The sequence below is a fragment of the Rhinopithecus roxellana genome, chromosome 18 (genome assembly GCF_007565055.1).
Source record: "Rhinopithecus roxellana isolate Shanxi Qingling chromosome 18, ASM756505v1, whole genome shotgun sequence".
In the NCBI taxonomy this organism is placed as follows: domain Eukaryota; kingdom Metazoa; phylum Chordata; class Mammalia; order Primates; family Cercopithecidae; genus Rhinopithecus; species Rhinopithecus roxellana.
The window spans coordinates 52,858,049-52,875,919 of NC_044566.1; the positions used below are offsets into that span (position 1 = coordinate 52,858,049).

General features: G+C 35.9%; 1 protein-coding gene across 2 annotated transcripts in view; it reads right to left on the minus strand.

The window, feature by feature from the left end:
- The window catches only part of COG6 (component of oligomeric golgi complex 6), a 96,647-nt gene that overhangs the window by 12,512 nt on the left and 66,264 nt on the right, over positions 1–17,871 (minus strand). For both annotated transcript variants that reach the window (XM_010360728.1, XM_030922187.1), the window contains one exon: positions 15,305–15,384. In XM_010360728.1, the coding sequence (XP_010359030.1) occupies positions 15,305–15,384 (80 nt within the window). The remainder of the gene's footprint in view (positions 1–15,304; positions 15,385–17,871) is intronic.

Here is a 17,871-nt window from a genome sequence, read left to right on the forward strand (position 1 = left end):
TCCCTTGGCTAGGAAAGGGAAATCCCCCGACCCCTTGTGCTTCCTGGGTGAGGCAATGCCCCACCCTGCTTCTGCTCATCCTCCATGGGCTGCACCCACTGTCCAACCAGTCCCAATGAGAGAAACCAGGTACGTTGGTTGGAAATGCAGAAATCACCCGTTTTCTGCGTCGATCATGTTGGGAGCTGCAGACCGGCGCTGTTTCTATTCGGCCATCTTGGAATGGTGTAACTTTTTATTTGAATATAAGCTATGATCATCTAAACAGGTAGACCATTAACTTTCCTGTCTCTTTGCTACCACGAAATCCTCAGGGGTATTAATTTATTAAGGGGTGTCCTATGGGCCTTTGGATGGTTTAATGATCTTCCCAGTCCAAGTATAACTTTTAAAAAATTAAAAAGATGATTCTCATACAAATTAATGATGGGTCAAAAATTTAATAACTCATTGATGAGGAAACTACTAAGAAGATAAAGCTGGTTCAAAGCACATTTTGAGAAACTGGTCATTTACAGGTATTTGAAAAGGACAGTTAGAACAAAACAGGTTAGGTACAAATGTGCTACAGAGCAAGAAAAACCATAGCTTTGGGGCTATTTCTTCTACCACACAGAATCTATAAATTAACACGTCCACAGAATTTGGAACTTTTAATCAATAGTAAACAGAGAATCAAACAAAGGCCCATTCCCTAAATAAATAATTATTGATGAGCCTGTTAAAAACAATGCTTCATTATGATCCTGCAATGACATGCTGTTCTCTCAGAACTTATTTGCCTAATTCCAAGTTTTGAAGGGTCTTTCTTAACATCTCTTACACTTAGAAAGTAGCTGCTATACCAGCACATCATATAGCAAATATAATAATCAGGTAGCTAATTTACTGTTAGGAAAAAAACATATTGAGAGATCAGCTTGTTATATAATTTTAAAGAAGGCAACGTTTTTTCAGCTACCAATGTATCAGAATGCTATACATTGAGAAATTCAATTTGTCCAGTTACAAACGTCACAGTGTCATAAAAATCTGGTATTACAAATTTTAAAATCATGATAAAGACTGATCTATAACTAAATGGAGATATTATTCTCATTTTAAAATATGTTCAAAGAAATTTACTGTATTTTAAATAATTATTTAAAACTGAACTGAGATAAGAAATGAACTGCTTACTTCCAAAAATCAGTGAGCTTGTCATTAATCTGTACTTTAGGATTTTGGTTGCCATAACAACATTATACAACTTTCTCATTACCATAAACCCAGCATTTCCAAAAATAGATTATTTCAACATCAGGTTCTGTGATCACTGAAGTTAAGTTTTATTTTAGCACCACAGTTAAGAGTGCAATCAAATGTGCCACAGGAGAAAAAAAGGTGTTAAGCCTGAAAGCCCAAGTAGAAAAGATGATAATATCCTTATGAATAACAGATTAGTTAAAATTCTGATTTTTCTTTATCACCATATAAACATAAGAAATGTCACAATGGGTCAAGACAATTTTTCATCCCAGGTCAGCTATCTGTCTACAAGTGAAATTTAAGTATATTTTTCATGAGGCCAAGCTACGTATTTCATGTGTCATCTATCATCACATATGCCAGACATCTATGAGAATCTTTCAAAAATAATAAAATAACCTCAACACAGAAAGAGCTAATAAAATACAGTATAGTCTAGTGTTGAAGAGAATAGGGTCTAGAATCAGAAATACTGGATTCAAATCATGGCTCTACTTCTTACTTAATTTTTAACCTTGATTCAATTACTTAATCTTTCTAAACAATACCCTCTTTTAAATTCACCGAAAGAATTGAACTAAGCAATCTATTATTAAAGGATCACTCTGAGTGTTCAGTTTAGGCTGTAGGGCTTGGGTGGATGGTGGTGGAGAGGGCAAGTGTAAAAATGGAAGACTTCAGAGGTTAATGTGATAAACCAGGCACAGATGATGCCACCTTGGGCTGGAGTGCTAATTATGGAGATGTTCAAAAGTATGAGTCCTCTCTCATATACTTTTTCTTAGATAAATATTTAATGAAATAATTCCATGAGAAGTTTGATTAATGTTGGAGTTATTTACAGATTAACCTGTTACACTAGTGAATTCTCCAGTCAATGAACAGAGTATGCCTATTTAGTCAGACCTTTTAGAATTTTCAATACATTTTTATAAGTTTCATTATGTAATTTTCCATATATATTATCAAATTTATTCCTAGGAAACAATCCTATGACTTTTATAATAAAGTCTTTTACTTTTCATTGTTATAATTAGATATTGCTGGTATACAGAAAAGGTGCTAATTTTTGCATGTTAATTTTGAATCCGGCCAAGTAACAACTCTATTTTAGTTCTATTAGTTTATTAATTGTTTGCCTTTGTTTTTGGTACAGACATTTAAAATACATTTTATTAATTCTTTTCAATATTTATGACTCAATTCATTACAATGGCTAGAAGCTCCCAGGTAAATAGATGTGACAGTAAGTATGCATATCTTGTTTTGAACTTTAATGAAAAGATTTCTAATGTTTCATCATTAACTATTATGTTTGCTGTAGATTTTCAATATTCCAACATAGTGTAATGGTACTCTTCTCTAACTGGTTTATGTAGTTAATTCAAGTCAGATTTTTCTTTGTATCCTTTGGCTATGGTGCTTCTTCTCTTGATGCAATGGCATGTTTGATTTTTTAAAATTATTTTTTATATCTTGCAGGCTTTTTATCTAAGACCTACTGAAGCATGACTTTTATCACTATAAAACATTCCCCTTTGACCTTTTAGTGACTTACACCCTGAATTCAATTTTGCCTGTTAATATTGCAACTCCTTCTTTCTTTGTATGCCACTTTGTTGTAAATGGTCTCTTGTAAAGGGCATATAGGTAAACTGGGTGTTTTTTTTTTTTTTTTTAATCTAAACTGACACTCTTGTACGTTAAAATAGGGTAAATTAAGTTATCCACATTCATTGCAAAAACTGATTTAGCTTGCAATTTATAAAGAAAAACTTGCTATGACTTTTCCAGTTCTTGCTATGAACTTTCTAGAACTAGAAATATCTAGTTTGAGTTCTTAAGTTCATCTGCTTAGGATTTCTTATTTCCTTTTTTGCTCGTTCTTACATTAATTTCATGAATGTTTCATCCGTACCTAAAAACAATGTGTATTTTCTATAGTTTGTGTGTAGTATTTTAAATATTTCTTTTTTTTTTTTTTTTTTTTGAGACGGAGTCTCGCTCTGTCGCCCAGGCTGCAGTGCAGTGGCACAATCTTGGCTCACTGCAAGCTCCGCTCTGCCTCCCGGGTTCACGCCATTCTCCTGCCTCAGCCTCCCAAGTAGCTGGGACTACAGGCACACGCCGCCATGCCCAGCTAATTTTTTGTATTTTTAGTAGAGACGGGGGTTTCACCATGTTAGCCAGGATGGTCTCGAACTCCTGACCTTGTGATCCACCCGCCTCGGCCTCCCAAAGTGCTGGGATTACAGACGTGAGCCACCGAGACCGGCCGGTATTTTAAATATTTCTATTAGGTAAAGATTGGTAGTACTGTTCAACTATGAAGCATCATGTTAATGTCCTATTTTTTTGTATCAATTACTGAGAGGAGTTATGTTGAAATATCTAACTACATTTCTTGATATAGCTATTCCTCATCAATTCTGTAAGCTTATATTTCATGTTATTTGCAGCTCTGCTATTAAATGCACATATATACTATTATATTTTCTTCATGTATTAAACCTATTATATTATAAAATGTCACACTTTATCTCTGGTATTATTATCTGTCTGTAGTCTAATTTTTCTGAGAGTAATATAGCTATTCCAGCTTTATGATTAGTGCTTGCATGGTATATCTTTTGCCATCCTTTTAAACTATCTCTGCCTTTATATTTAAAATGAATTTTTTTACAGATAGCAGAGAGTTGTATCATGCTTTTTCATCCAATCTAACAATTTTGCCTTTTAGTTCGACTGTGTCTTGCCTTTTGGTTCAACCTAATTACTTATTAGGCTGTAATTAAGTCTATCTTCCTGCTACTTGTTTCATACTTGTCTCATTTGTTCTTTTACCCTCCTTTTGCACCTTCTTTTGATAAAATTACTTTTTTAAAATTCTATTTGATCTTATCTATTGGTATGTTAAATAACTTTGTTTGTTTTCATGGTTGTAGGAAGGTTTACAATCTACCTCCAATCAATACTCTATATTGCATGGATAACTTAATATCCTTACAATATTACAACACAAAACTTCCACTTCCCTCCCACTGCATCTTTTGCACTTTTGTTGTCATATGTTTTATTACTATGTGTTAAAAATTCTACCATTAGGAGCAAGATGAGCAAATAGAAGCCTCCAGTGATCGTCCCCCAAGCAGGAACGCCAAATTGAACAACAATCCACACAAAAAATCACCTTCCTAAGAACCAAAAATCAGGTAAGCAATCATAGTACTTGGTTTTAACATCATATTAAGGAAAGAGGCACTAAATAGGATAAGAAAGATAGTCTTGAATTGCTACACTGTCTTTCCCCTAATCCCTGGCACTGGCAGCATGGCGTGGAGAGATAATTTATGCACTTGTGGAAGGGAAAAAAAAGAGTGATTGTGGGACTTAGCAATGGAATTTAGTGCTGCCCTGTCACAGCAGAAAGCAACACCAGGCAGAACTCAGCCAGCATCCACAGAGGGAGCATTTAGACCAGCACTAGTCAGAAGGGAAGCCTCCGTCCCAGTGGTCAGAACCAGAGTTCTGGCAAGCCCCACCACCATGGGATAAGGTGCTCTGGGATCTGAAATAAACTGAAGGGCAAGTTTTGGGCTGTAAGGGCTCTAATTCGTGGGCAAGCTTCTGTGCTGTGCTGGGCTTAGAGCCAGTGGACTTGGGGTGCATGCGACCTAGTGAGACACCAGCTAGGGCAGCCAAGGGAGTACTTGTATCACTCCTCCTGCAACCCCAGGCAATGCAGCTCGTAGCTCCGGGAAAGACTCCTTCCTTCTGCTTGAGAGAGAAGAATGAGAAGGACTTTGTTTTGTATCTTGGATGCCAGCTCATCCACCTCAGAACAGAACACCAGATATAACAGATTCCTAAGGTTCCTGACTCCAGGCCCTGCATCCCAGACAGCTTCTCTGGACCCACCCAGAGACAAGGGAAACTCATTGCCCTGAAGGGAAGGACACAAGCCTCGCTGATTCATCACTTGTGGACTGCAGAGCCCTTGGGCCTTGAGGGAACATGGGCAGTAGCCATACAGTGATCCCTGTGGACCTTAGGCAAGACCCAGTACTATGCTTGCTTTGGATCTCACCCAGCACAGTCCCAGTGGTGGTGCCACAAAGAGGCATGTATCACCACTCCCCCAGCTGCAAGGCAGCTCAGTACAGACAGGGAGAATCTATTTGCTTGGTGGAAATTAAGGGAAGAGAACAAGAGTCTACATCTAGTAATCCAGGAAGTTCTCCTGGATCTCACCCAAGAACACCAATGTAGTACCTCATTGAGTCTGCAAGAGCCATAGGGCTTGGGGTGTTCCCTAATGTAGACACGGCTGCAGTGACCAAAGACTTAATTCACAACACCCAAGTCCCCTTGAATACTTGGAAAGCCTTCATAAGAAGGACAGATACAAGGCCCAGACTGTGAAGACTATAATACCCACCTCGTCAATGCCCAGACACTGATGAACATCTACAAGCATCAAGACCATCCAGGAAAACATGACCTCACCAAACGAATTAAACAATGCACCAGTGACCAACCCGGAGTGATAGACATTATGCGGCCTTTCAGACAGAGAAACCAAAATAGTTGTGCTGAGGAAGTGCAAAGAAATTCAAGATAACACAAAGAAGAGATTCAGAATCTTGTTTTTTGTTTTTCTGAAACAGAGTTTCACTCTCGTCGCCCAGGCTGGAGTGCAATGGCGCAATCTCGGCTCACTGCAACCTCCGCCTCCCGGGTTCAAGCGATTCTCCTGCCTCAGCCTCCCGAGTAGCTGGGATTACAGGCAGGCGCCACCATGCCTGGCTAATTTTGTATGTTTAGTACAGATGGGTTTCTCCATGTTGGTTAGTCTGGTCTTGAACTCCTGACCTCAGGTGATCCACCTGCCTTGGCCTCCCAAAGTGCTGGGATTATAGGCATGAGTCACTGTGCCTAGCCGAAATTCAGAACCTTATCAGATCACTTTAACAAAGAGCCGGAAATAATCAAAAAGAAGCAAACAGAAAGTCCAAAGCTGAAAAACACAAGTGCCATGCTAAAGAATGCATCAGAGTCTCTTAGTTGCAGAATTAATCAAACAGAAGAAAGAACTACTGAGATTAAAGACAGGATATTTGAAAATACACAGTAAGAGAAGACAAAAGAAAAAGGAATAAAAAAAAAATGAAGCACACATACAAGATCTAGAAAATAGCCTCAAGGGAGCAAATCCAAGAGTTGCTGGCCTTAAAAGAGGAGGCAGAGAGAGATTAGATTAGAAAGTTTATTCGAAGGGATAACAGAGAACTTCCCAAACCTAGAGAAAGATATCAATATTCAAGTACAAGAAGGTTACAGACCACCAAGCAGATGTAATCCAAATAAGGCTATCTCAAGACCTTTAATAATCAAACTCCCAAAGGCCAAAGAAAAAGAAAGGAATGTAAAAGCAGCAAGAGAAAAGAAACAACCTACAAAGGAGCTCTAATACTTCTGGCAGCAGACTTTTCAGTGGAACCCTTACAGGCCAGGACAGCAGACTTTTCAGTGGAACCCTTACAGGCCAGGACAGCAGACTTTTCAGTGGAACCCTTACAGGCCAGGAGAGAGTGGCATGACATAAAGTGCTGAAGGAAAAAAAAAAACTTTTATCCTAGAATACCATATCCAGTGAAAAGATCTTATAAACATGAAGGACAAATAAAGGCTTTCCCAGACCAAAAAAACAAAAAAACAAAACAAAAAAAAAAAGGACTTCATCAACACCACATCTGTCCTACAAGAAATGCTAAAGAGAGTTCTTCAATGTGAAAGAAAAGGATATTAATTAGCAATAAGAAATCATCTGAAGGAACTAAACACACTGGTATTACTATGTACATAGAAAAACACAGAAAAATATTGTCAACTGTAACTGTGGTGTGTAAACTACTCATATCTTGAGTAGAAAGAGTAAAAAGATGAACCTATCAAAAATAACTACAATAACATTTCAAGTGACAGACAGTATAATAAGATATAAGCAGAAACAACAAATATTAGAAAGAAGGGCAATGAAGTTGAAGGGTAAAGAGTTTTTTATTAGTTTTCTCTTTGCTTGTTTATTTACACAATCCATGTTAAGTTGTTATCAGTTTAAAGTCATGGAGTATTAAGATATTATTTGGAAGCTTCATGGTAACCTCAAGTCAAAAAACATACAACATATACAAAACATAAAAAGCAAGAAATTAAAATATACCACCAGAGAAAATCAACTTCACTAAAAAAGAGACAGGAAGGAAGGAAAGAAGGAAATGAAAACCACAGAAGAAAAGAAAGCACATTTTTAAATGGCAGAGTAAGTCCTTATCAGTCATAACACAATGTAAATGGACTATGGTCTCCAATCAGAAGTCACAGAGTGGTTGAATGGATTAAAAAAAACAAGACCCAAAGATCTGTTGCCTACAAAAAAAATACTTAATCTTTCATAAAATACTTCTGCTTTCATAAAAGCAGACACAGACTGAAAAAAAGAAAGATAGAAAAAGATACTCCATGCCAGTGGAAACAAACAACAAAATAGGAGTAGCTATACATATTTATATCAGAAAAAATAAGATTTGAAGGCAAACATAAAAAGAGACAAACAAGTTCAGCATATAATGATAAAGGAGTAAATTCAGCAAGAGGGTATAACAGTTGTAAATATACATGCACCCAACATTGGAGCACCCAGATATACAAAGCATTATTACAGATAATGAGAGAGACAGGCCCCAAAACAATAATAGCTGGAGGCTTCAACCCTCTACTTTCATCACTGGACAGATTTCCCAGAGAGAAAATTAAAAAAGAAACATTGGACTTAATCTACACTACGGACCAAATGCAAACACACCTAATCAATATTTGTAGAGTATTTCATTCAATGGCCGCAGAATAAACATTTTCTCTTCAGCACACAGATCATTCTCAAGCACAGACCATATGTTAGGACACAAAAAAAGTCCATAAAATTTTTAAAAAATGAAATTATATCAAGTATCTTCTTTGATCACAATGGAATAAAACTAAAAATCCTAACAAGAAGAATTTTGGAAACTATACAAACACATGGAAATTTAACAGTATGTTCCTGAATAACCAGTGGACCAATGAAGAAATTAAAAAGGAAATTAAAAAATTTATTGAAACAACTGAAAATGGAAACAACATACCAAAACCGATAGGATACAGTAAAAGCAGTAGTAAAAGGAAAGTTTATAGCTGTAAGTGCTTACATAAAAAAGCAGAAAAGCTTCAAATAAACAACCTAATGATACATTTTAAAGAACTAGAAAGGCAAGAGGAAACCAAACCCAAAATTAGTGGAAGTAAATAAATAAATATCAGAGCATAAATAAATGAAATTGAAACAAAGAAAAGTACAAAAGAGGGATGAAACAAAAGGTGATTTTTGAAAAGATAGACAAAATTGACAAACCTTTAGCCAGACTAAGAAAAGAACCAGAAGATCCAAATCAATAAAATCAGAAATGAAAAAGGAGACATTATAGCCAGTACCCCAGAAATTCAAAGACGCATTACGGGCTACTATGAGCAACTATAAACTTAGAAGAAATGAATAAATTCCTAGATACACGCAACCTGCCAAGACTGAACCATGAAGACATTCAAAACCTGAAGAGACCAATAACAAGTAATGAGATCAACGCCATAATAAAAATCTCCAGCTAAAAAACGCCAGGAACTGATGGCTTCACTTCTGAATTTTACCAAACACTTAAGGAAGAACTAGCGCCAATTCTACTCAAACTATTCCAAGAAATAGAGGAGAAGGGAATACTTCCATGTTCATTCTATGAGGCCACCAGTATTACCCTGATATCAAAACCAAAGACAGATTAAGAAAAAAAAAAAAGTAAAACAAAAATACAGGCCAATATCCCTGATGAACAGTGATGTAAAAATTCTCAAAATAATAGGGAAAAGAATGGAAAAAGAAAATGATCTTAAAGAATTCTTCCTTTTTGGCCAGGCACAGTGGCTCACACCTGTAATCCCAGCACTTTGGGAGGCCGAGGTGGGTGGATCACGAGGTCAGGAATTTGAGATCAGCTTGGCCAACATGGTGAAACCCCGTCTCTACTAAAAATACAAAAATTAGCCAGGCGCGTTAGCAGGTGCCCATATTCCTACCTACTCAGGAGGCTGAGGCAGGAGAGTTGCTTGAACCTAGGACGCAGAGGTTGCAGTTAGCCAAGATCGTACCACTCTACTCCAGCCTGGGTGACACAGCAAGACTCCATCTCAAAAAAAAAAGAAAGAAAAAAAAAAAAGAATTCTTCCTTTTTGTGCCCATTTCTTACAGTGCATTAAGCTGGGGATAAATCTTCTCTATTTTCATTTATTTCAAAACATTTATTTCACTTTCAGTTTTTTTTTGATTGATCATTTAAAGTTGACATTGTTTTTATACTTAGCTTTTTAAAGGTGATGATATTCTACTGTGTTCTGGTCTGTGCTGTTTCTAACGAGAAGACAGTAGTAATGCCACTGTTCCCTGCAAATGTCTTTAAAAATTTATCTCTTTATCACTGGTTTTCAATAATTTGATTATGGTATGATTTGGTATTTAATTTCTTGGGCCTGAGGGTTCCTATTTGCATAACATTTAGACAAAATTCCCCTTTTATTCAAATTTTTCTGCTTCAATTACACTATGATATCTAATTATACACATTAGACTGCTTAGTATTATCTCACAATTCTCTAAGACTCCATCTGTTTTCCAGCCTTTTAATTTTTTTCTATCTGTGCTTCAGTTTCTATTGTCCTCTCTTCAACTCAACTGATCTTTCTCTCTGGAGGGTTCAACTGGCCTATAAGCCAATCCAGTGAATTTTTCATTTTATATACTGCATCTCTGAGTTCTAAAATTCTAATTTTGTAAAATCCCCTATTTGTTCTCTCAGGGTCATGTTTTCCTTTAAATTCTTGAACATATTTTTAACAGCTTTTTAAAAACACCTTATCTGCTAATTCTGTAAACTTTATCATTTGAAAGTATGTTTCTATTGACTGATTTTTTTTTTTTCCAGGTTTGGCTAATATTTTCCTGCTTTCTCACTGCAATAGTATTTTAGTGCATGCTTAGCATTGTAGATGTTAGCATTATAGACTGCATGCTTAGCATTATAGATGTTGATTGTCTATAACTGTCATCTTTAAGTATGTTATGTTTTGTTCCGGAAGGCAGTTAATTTAATTACAGATCAAGTTGATCATTTAGAGGCTTGATTTTAAGCTTAATTAGTATGAATATAAAGTTGCTCTGATGGTTAATTTTAAGGGTTAACTTGACTGGATAAGGGATACCTAGTTAGTTAATAAAGCATAATTTCTGGGTGTGTCTGTGAGGGTGTTTCCCCAAGAGATGGGCATGTAAGTTAGGAGACTGAGTGAAGAAGATTCCCCATCAATGGGGCGGGCTCCATCCAATCAGCTGAAGGCCTGAATGGAACAAAAAGGTAGAGGAACAGCAAATTGCTCTTTTTCTCTCCTGCAGCTAAGATACTCTTTCTTTTCCTTCCCTTGACATAAGAATTCCAGGTTCCCCAGTCTTTGGAGATTAACCCTGCTTTTAAGGTTTGGACTTTCTGAGGTCTCTAAAGCATTCAGTTCACAGCTGTCCAGTAGTTCTTTTCCTGGTAGTTTTTGTTGTTGTTGTTGTTAATTTTACCCCAAACTTGCTTTACTTTTGTCTATATGGATATTCCTAATAGTACAGGTGAATAAAAGAAGGTAGTTAAAAGAAAAAAAAATCCAATTTCTCTAAAAAAAATTGCTCCATTATAGGTACATGCTTTATTTCTAACATATTATTTCCATAACGCAGGAAAAACCTTGAATAAAAGAGTTATCAAATCTTATCCACTTTCCCACATGCTCACTTTAGGAAGCATCTGCATTCTCTTTATTTCTTAAGCTATTATGGAAGTAACTGTGACTCAATAGCAAAGATTTGTTGAGAACATTTTATATATGCACAATTGTGGTTTCTATAGTCCAAACTCTATTTTTGTACTGCTATAAGGTGAATATTTGGAGATTTTGTATTGAAAATAGAACAACAAGCTTCAAATTCACTCCAAAGGGAAGACTTCTTTAAAACCATTTTCTTTCTCTATTCTTTTTCTTATTTCCTATACCACCTTGTTTCCTAGCTATTTAAATGTATTCAACAGCTTATTCAAAGGCTGAGGTGCTCAATCAAAATCTCTTTGAAAGTCAATCAAACGAAGACAAGACAAGAAAAAGGGAGACATGAGTTACAGGTGTCCCAAAGATATTGCAACTATGAAGATAAACAAAGTTCAGGAGAAGAGAATATGAAAAAAACAAAAACAGATAGTATACGTGCAATTTAAAAATCTGCTTTAGGCCGGGAGTGGTATCAAGCCTGTAACTCCAGCACTTTAGGAGGTCAAGGCGGGCAGATAATTTGAGGTCAGGAGTTTCAGACCAGCCTGGCCAATATGGAGAGGACCCATCTCCACTAAAAATACAAAAATCTGCCAGGTGTGGTGGCATGCACCTGTAGTCCCAGCTACTTGGGAGGCTAAGGCAGGAGAATCACTTGTACCCGGGAGATGGAGGCTGCAGTGAGTCGAGATTGTGCCACTGCACTCCGACCTGGGTGACAGTGCCAGACTCTGTCTCAAAAAAAATAAAAAATAAAAATCTTCTTTAATGTTTAATCTTTTTTTTTCTGAGATGGAGTCTTGCTCTGTCACCCAGGCTGGAGTGCAGTGGTGCAATCCCAGCTCACTGCAACCTCCGCCTCCTGAGTATCTGCTGGGTTCCCTGGCCCGGGGGTTGGGGACCCCTGCTTCACAGCATCTGGGCTATATGTCATCTTTCAAAGTATATTAAAACCTCTCTTCAGTCATTATTGCGTTCAAGAGATTCTCCTGCCTCAGCCTCCCAAGTAGCTGGGACTACAGGCACGCACCACCACACCCAGCTAATTTTTGTATTTTTAGTAGAGACAGGGTTTCACCATATTGGCCAGGCTGGTCTTGAACTCCTGACCTTGTGATCTGCCTGCCTCGACCTGCCAAAGTGCTGGGATTACAGGTGTTCAGAGAACCACCGCGCCTGGCCTGATGTTAAATCTTAAATGTGTAAAATGCCCTATATTTTCAAAGCAATCCTGATTTTGAAAATAAGTAGCTAAATTTATACTATAATTTCTGTTCATCTAAACAAATATTGAAAATTATGTTGCAGATCACATTTAATTTTCGAATACTTTGCAAATAACATTTAAAAATATTTCTGAATGAAAACAAAGGTAAATAGGCACTAAGAAATTTCAAATTCTTGTTAGTAGTATTAATACTTATATAAATAATATGCATATCTCAATTTTAAATGTCATTATAAATAGCAAGAATTCATAATAGGATGTTAGGCACATATCATAAAATAATTTTTAAAACTGAATTAAAAATTCACATTTAAAAAAAAGTACCAAAACTTTTTCATTTGTCTGATAACAAAATAACAGTTTACATTGTAACTGTTAGACAATGGGACAATAAAAGTAAATGAGAAACTAAAATATTCTCAATAATGGAAGACAAACATTTAATTTCGAAAATGATTTAAGCTTAGGAAATTTGACAAGTTTCTGAGGCAAAGAACTCAAATAGATCCGTATACAATACTCAATCCCATCGCTGGTTCAACAGTTTTTTTTTAAACTGTTACCAAGACTAAAGAAGAAAAATAAAATTTTAGAAGAGCCTAAGAATGTATAACTTCGAAATTTTGTGGAATGTTGCCAAACTGCCCTTTGAAAAGATTGTACTAATTTATACTGTCATTAAAAAAGTGTGAAAATGCCCATTTTCTCGGACCTGTTCCATTAGTATGTCATAAATGTTTTATTGTCAGCAGTCTGATAGATAAAAGTTCTCATTGCTTCAGTTTGCATTTTTTGGTAATTACCATTTCCTCAGATATTTACTTGCCATTTCCATTACTTCTGTGAGTTGTCCAAATATTCGGGCCTGTTTTTCTACAATCTGTATTAATTTATAGGATCTTACTACATATTAAGGATAATATATTAAGGATAATTTATCTGTTACATATTTTGCAAATATTTTTCCATATTATTGTTTATATTTTAACTTAGCTTATATTATCTTTTTCTGTAAAAGCCTTAAAATGTTACAGAGCCAAATCTGTCCATCTGTTTCCTTTATAGCAGCAGTTCCCAATGTTTTTGGCAGCAGGGACTGGTTTTGTGGAAGACAATTTTTCCATGGACGAGAAGCTGGGGGATGGTTTTGGGATGAAACTGTTCCATCTCATAAGGAGCACACAACCTAGATCCTCCAGGCACAGTTCACAATAGGGTTCATGCTCCTAACAGGCGGGGTCCCTGGCCCGGGGGTTGGGGACCCCTGCTTCACAGCATCTGGGCTACATGTCATCTTTTAAGTACATTAAAATCTCTTTTCAATCATTATATTATGAAAAGAAAAACAATATACTTCACATGTAGTGTCACTGCTAACAACATTCAAATATTACTTACTGAGACATGGTTAAGTTAAAAAGAATTACAGGTATTCAGTTAAAAATTTAATAATTTAAGAAGCACATTGGCTGGGTGCAGTGGCTCACGCCTGTAATCCCAGAACTTTGGGAGGCCGAGGTGGGTGGATCACGAGGTCAGGAGTTCGAGACCAGCCTGGCCAATATGGTGACCTCCATCTCTACTAAAAATACAAAAATTAGCTGGGTGCAGTGGTGGGCGCCTGTAATCCCAGTTACTTGGGAGGCTGAGGCAGGAGAATTGCTTGAACCTGGGAGGCAGAGATGGCACTGAGTCAAGATCACTGCACTCTAGCCTGGGCAACAGAGCAAGACTCCATCTCAAAAAAAAAGAGAGAAAAAACGAAGCACATACAAACAACCTGAGTCACAGCATAACAGTTTCTTTGGTAATCTCTTAAGTCTTCAGAATTCTGGTTATGTAAACAGTATAATATCTTTTAGGATAATACAATATAAAGGTCACAAAAAAACACTAAATTCATTTACTCTAGTCACTCACCTAAAATGGAACTTTCCTAAGTCTGTGTCTGAGAAAAAAAAAATGGTCCATTGATTTCCAGCCAATTTTAATTGATACCAAATTCTGCATGGTGAGTTAAAAAGCTGCTTCCTTGCTCCATTTTTTGCTGTAGTTCTATGCTCAGGAACAGAAAATAAGTATATCACCTCTACAACATTACATTCTTTTAGATGTCTGAAATGTTTTCTTCAATAGTTCTTTCCTTACTGTACATTTTAATGTAAATATTTGTTCACATGTTTAACTGACCTATTAGGTTATAAGCTCCATGAAAACAGTGCAAATGTCTTTTAAACCTTAACTCCTAGTGCCTGTTACGTAGAAAACACTTACTGCACTGCTATTTGAATAGAAAGGAAAAAATAGTGTAGATAATGTTGCCTAATTTCTTACCTAGACAATTTTGCCAATATTTTTCTTAAAATCAAGAAAGATTATATAATCTGTTTCTTCTAATTGTTATATTCTAATATTTTCATGTATGATTCTGTGTCCTGAATACATTCCTGATAAATGATACTGAGTAATTTTATATCTACAGAAAACTACCTTAGATTCAAAATAGTCTATAAATCAGTTCATCTGCATCGCATAATGAATATATTATTGATTTTCCATAACATATTCAACATTATTCTAACATGTTTGTTAACATAAAGGTATTTGGTATTACAGCTACATAGCTTCAATTATATTCAAAGTAATTATAAAAATCATTTACTAATTAGAGATTTTGGAGTGACACATAGACATGGAATAAGTACAGACATGTTCAGATCACATCCTTTGGTGTGCTGAGGCAGAAGAAAGGTTGAGAACTACAGATTTTCAATGGTAAATCGCCTATTCTTGAAAATAATTTTTTTTCCAAAAAACGTACTTGATATTTAAAAATATGTGAATCTTTACCAACTACTTGGGACCAAAAATACTTACTTCACTGTGGCACTTAGAAGAAAGTTCAGCTGTGGTATTAATAGGTTGTCTGGGGCTGACAGATAACGATCAAACTGAACCTAAATGAAATAGAGAAATACAAAATATAAAGTACATACATGTGCTAACAAACATCTCAAATACAAACATATCTTTTTTTTTGAGGCAGCGTCTCACCTTGTCGCCCAGGTTGGAGTGCAGTGGCACAATCTCGGCTCACTGCAAGCTCCGCCTCCCGGGTTCACGCCATTCTCCTGCCTCAGCCTCCCGAGTAGCTGGGACGACTACAGGGTGCCCGCCACCGCGCCCAGCTAATTTTTTTGTATTTTTAGTAGAGACGGGGTTTCACTGTGTTAGCCAGGATGGTCTCGATCTCCTGACCTCATGATCCACCTGCCTCAGCTGGGATTACAGGCGTGAGCCACCGCACCCAGCCAAACATATCTTTTAAGAATTAAATACTTGAGAAAAATTCCATACTCCAAATAACTAGATTGTTGTGTTCAAACTGTGTAGTATTTCGTAAACATTCTACCTAAAACTCCCTAAAACTGTCACATCTGTAATATAGTCAATATTAGCAATATTTACTTTTAAAATCCTGAATCCAAACCACTCATTTTACTCTTCCTCATAAAGCTTTTAAGTAATAATATTAACAAAAAGTAAAGTCATCAGGTTTCAGGTCTACCTGTTTCTTGATTTTACTATATTTATTCATTTGTTCATTAATCCATTCATTAGTTCAACTAATACCTACCATTGAAAAGATACTATATTAAGTAATAGAAGTACAAAATGAGCAAAAAAAAAAAAAAAGGATAGTCCCTAGCTTCATAGAGCTTATGACCTAGCAAGAGAGGTGTTAAACAGGCAATAATATAAATAAATATAAAATTACAAACTTTGTTAAATGCTATTAAGGAACAAAACAAGGTACTATAAAGAATAAATCAAGGACCTAGTCTGTGGATTTGGCAAAAGCATCTCTCAGGAAAGGACATTTGAAGTGAAATCTTAAAGATTAATATACATTAAGTAAGTGGATGGATGGGTGGGGAGGTTCAGGGAGAGGAGATAGCATGAAGGCTTGATGTGGGAAGGAAAACAGCTAGGTAAGTAGAGATCATGTAAGACTGGTATGCTTATTTAAGGATTTTAATAATTTTAAAAGCATTAGTAAACCATTTAAGTTAAGTAAGGGAGAAATCTGATTTAAGTTTTAAGAAGCTAACTCTGGCCATAGGAAGAATAGAATGGAAGATTGCAATAATAGATGCAAAGACACCAATTAGGTACCTTAGGCACCTACTGCAGCATTTTTAGACTATGGGGCAATCAAGACGAAAGAAGTAAAGATATTTGAGGACCATCAGGACTTGGTTACTGATAGAATGAAGAGATTGACTCCCAGATTTTGGATCTGTATAAATTAATTCACTATATTATCGTAACACAAAACTGTACTCTTCATTCATTTGTGTAGTAGCTGCACCCCTTACTAGATCATATCTGTTTTCATCCCAGTTCTTATTATGATGACTAGAAAATAGCAGAAACTTGGTTAATAACTATTTAAATGATAAATGGATAGAAGGTCTTACAACTTTCCGAGTTAATAATGCCTGGAAAAGGACTTCGGTTTGGGGTGGAATGGGCAGAGTTAGTTTTGGACATGCTGAATTGAAGTGCCTTAGAAACCCCTAAATGGAGACAACAAATGGTTGTATATAATCATGTATTAAATACAAAACTCAAGCAAGATTTGTCTCTTTAGAGAAATCATATATTCATATTCATCTTAATTGTTGTGAAAATTAACACCAGGAACATGAAGAAGTTTTAATGGCATTTAAAATATTTTATGAGTTGTATTACAGACTGGATACGTGTCAAGAGAGGAGAAACAGAGGGAGGGAACACACATTTGCTACTAACTAATGTTACAGATGTAAGTGTGAGCATAGATCTTCATTTTTGGGGGGTAAATACCTTGAAGTGGAATTTTACTGGATAGTATGGTGAGTGTATATATAACTTCCTAAAAAACATATCTTTTAATGAATCTAAAATTCATTTTCATCTATTTTTATTTAAACTTTTTAACATTGAATTTTCGTTGCATTTCTAATTTTTGCTATTATATTTTTGTTTTATATATAGAAGTTGTAACTGTTGCTTCTATATAGTGTCTTTTATTATGACATAATGTTTCTGCTTTGTTGCATTTAGTCTTTTTAAATTCTACTTTAGATATCTAATAATTATATAGATAGCTCTACCTTCTTCTTTGCATTTGTTAGGTATCTTATGGGCCTATCCTTTTATTTTCAGTTAAATTGAGTTCTGGAAGATAATATATAGGAAAGCTCTGGCATCAAAAATTGTTGGAAAATTTAAAAACCTTCCTAGAGGACTATCTATGAAAGTCAGGCCATTGTGGTAGTGAGTATTTGTGAGTATTTTAAATACTTAGGATCAGTAGTTTAGTACAGTAGTTAAATCCACAAGCACTGTAGGCCAACTTCCTGGATTGAATGGGGTTGTCATGAGGATTCAAGAGTTAA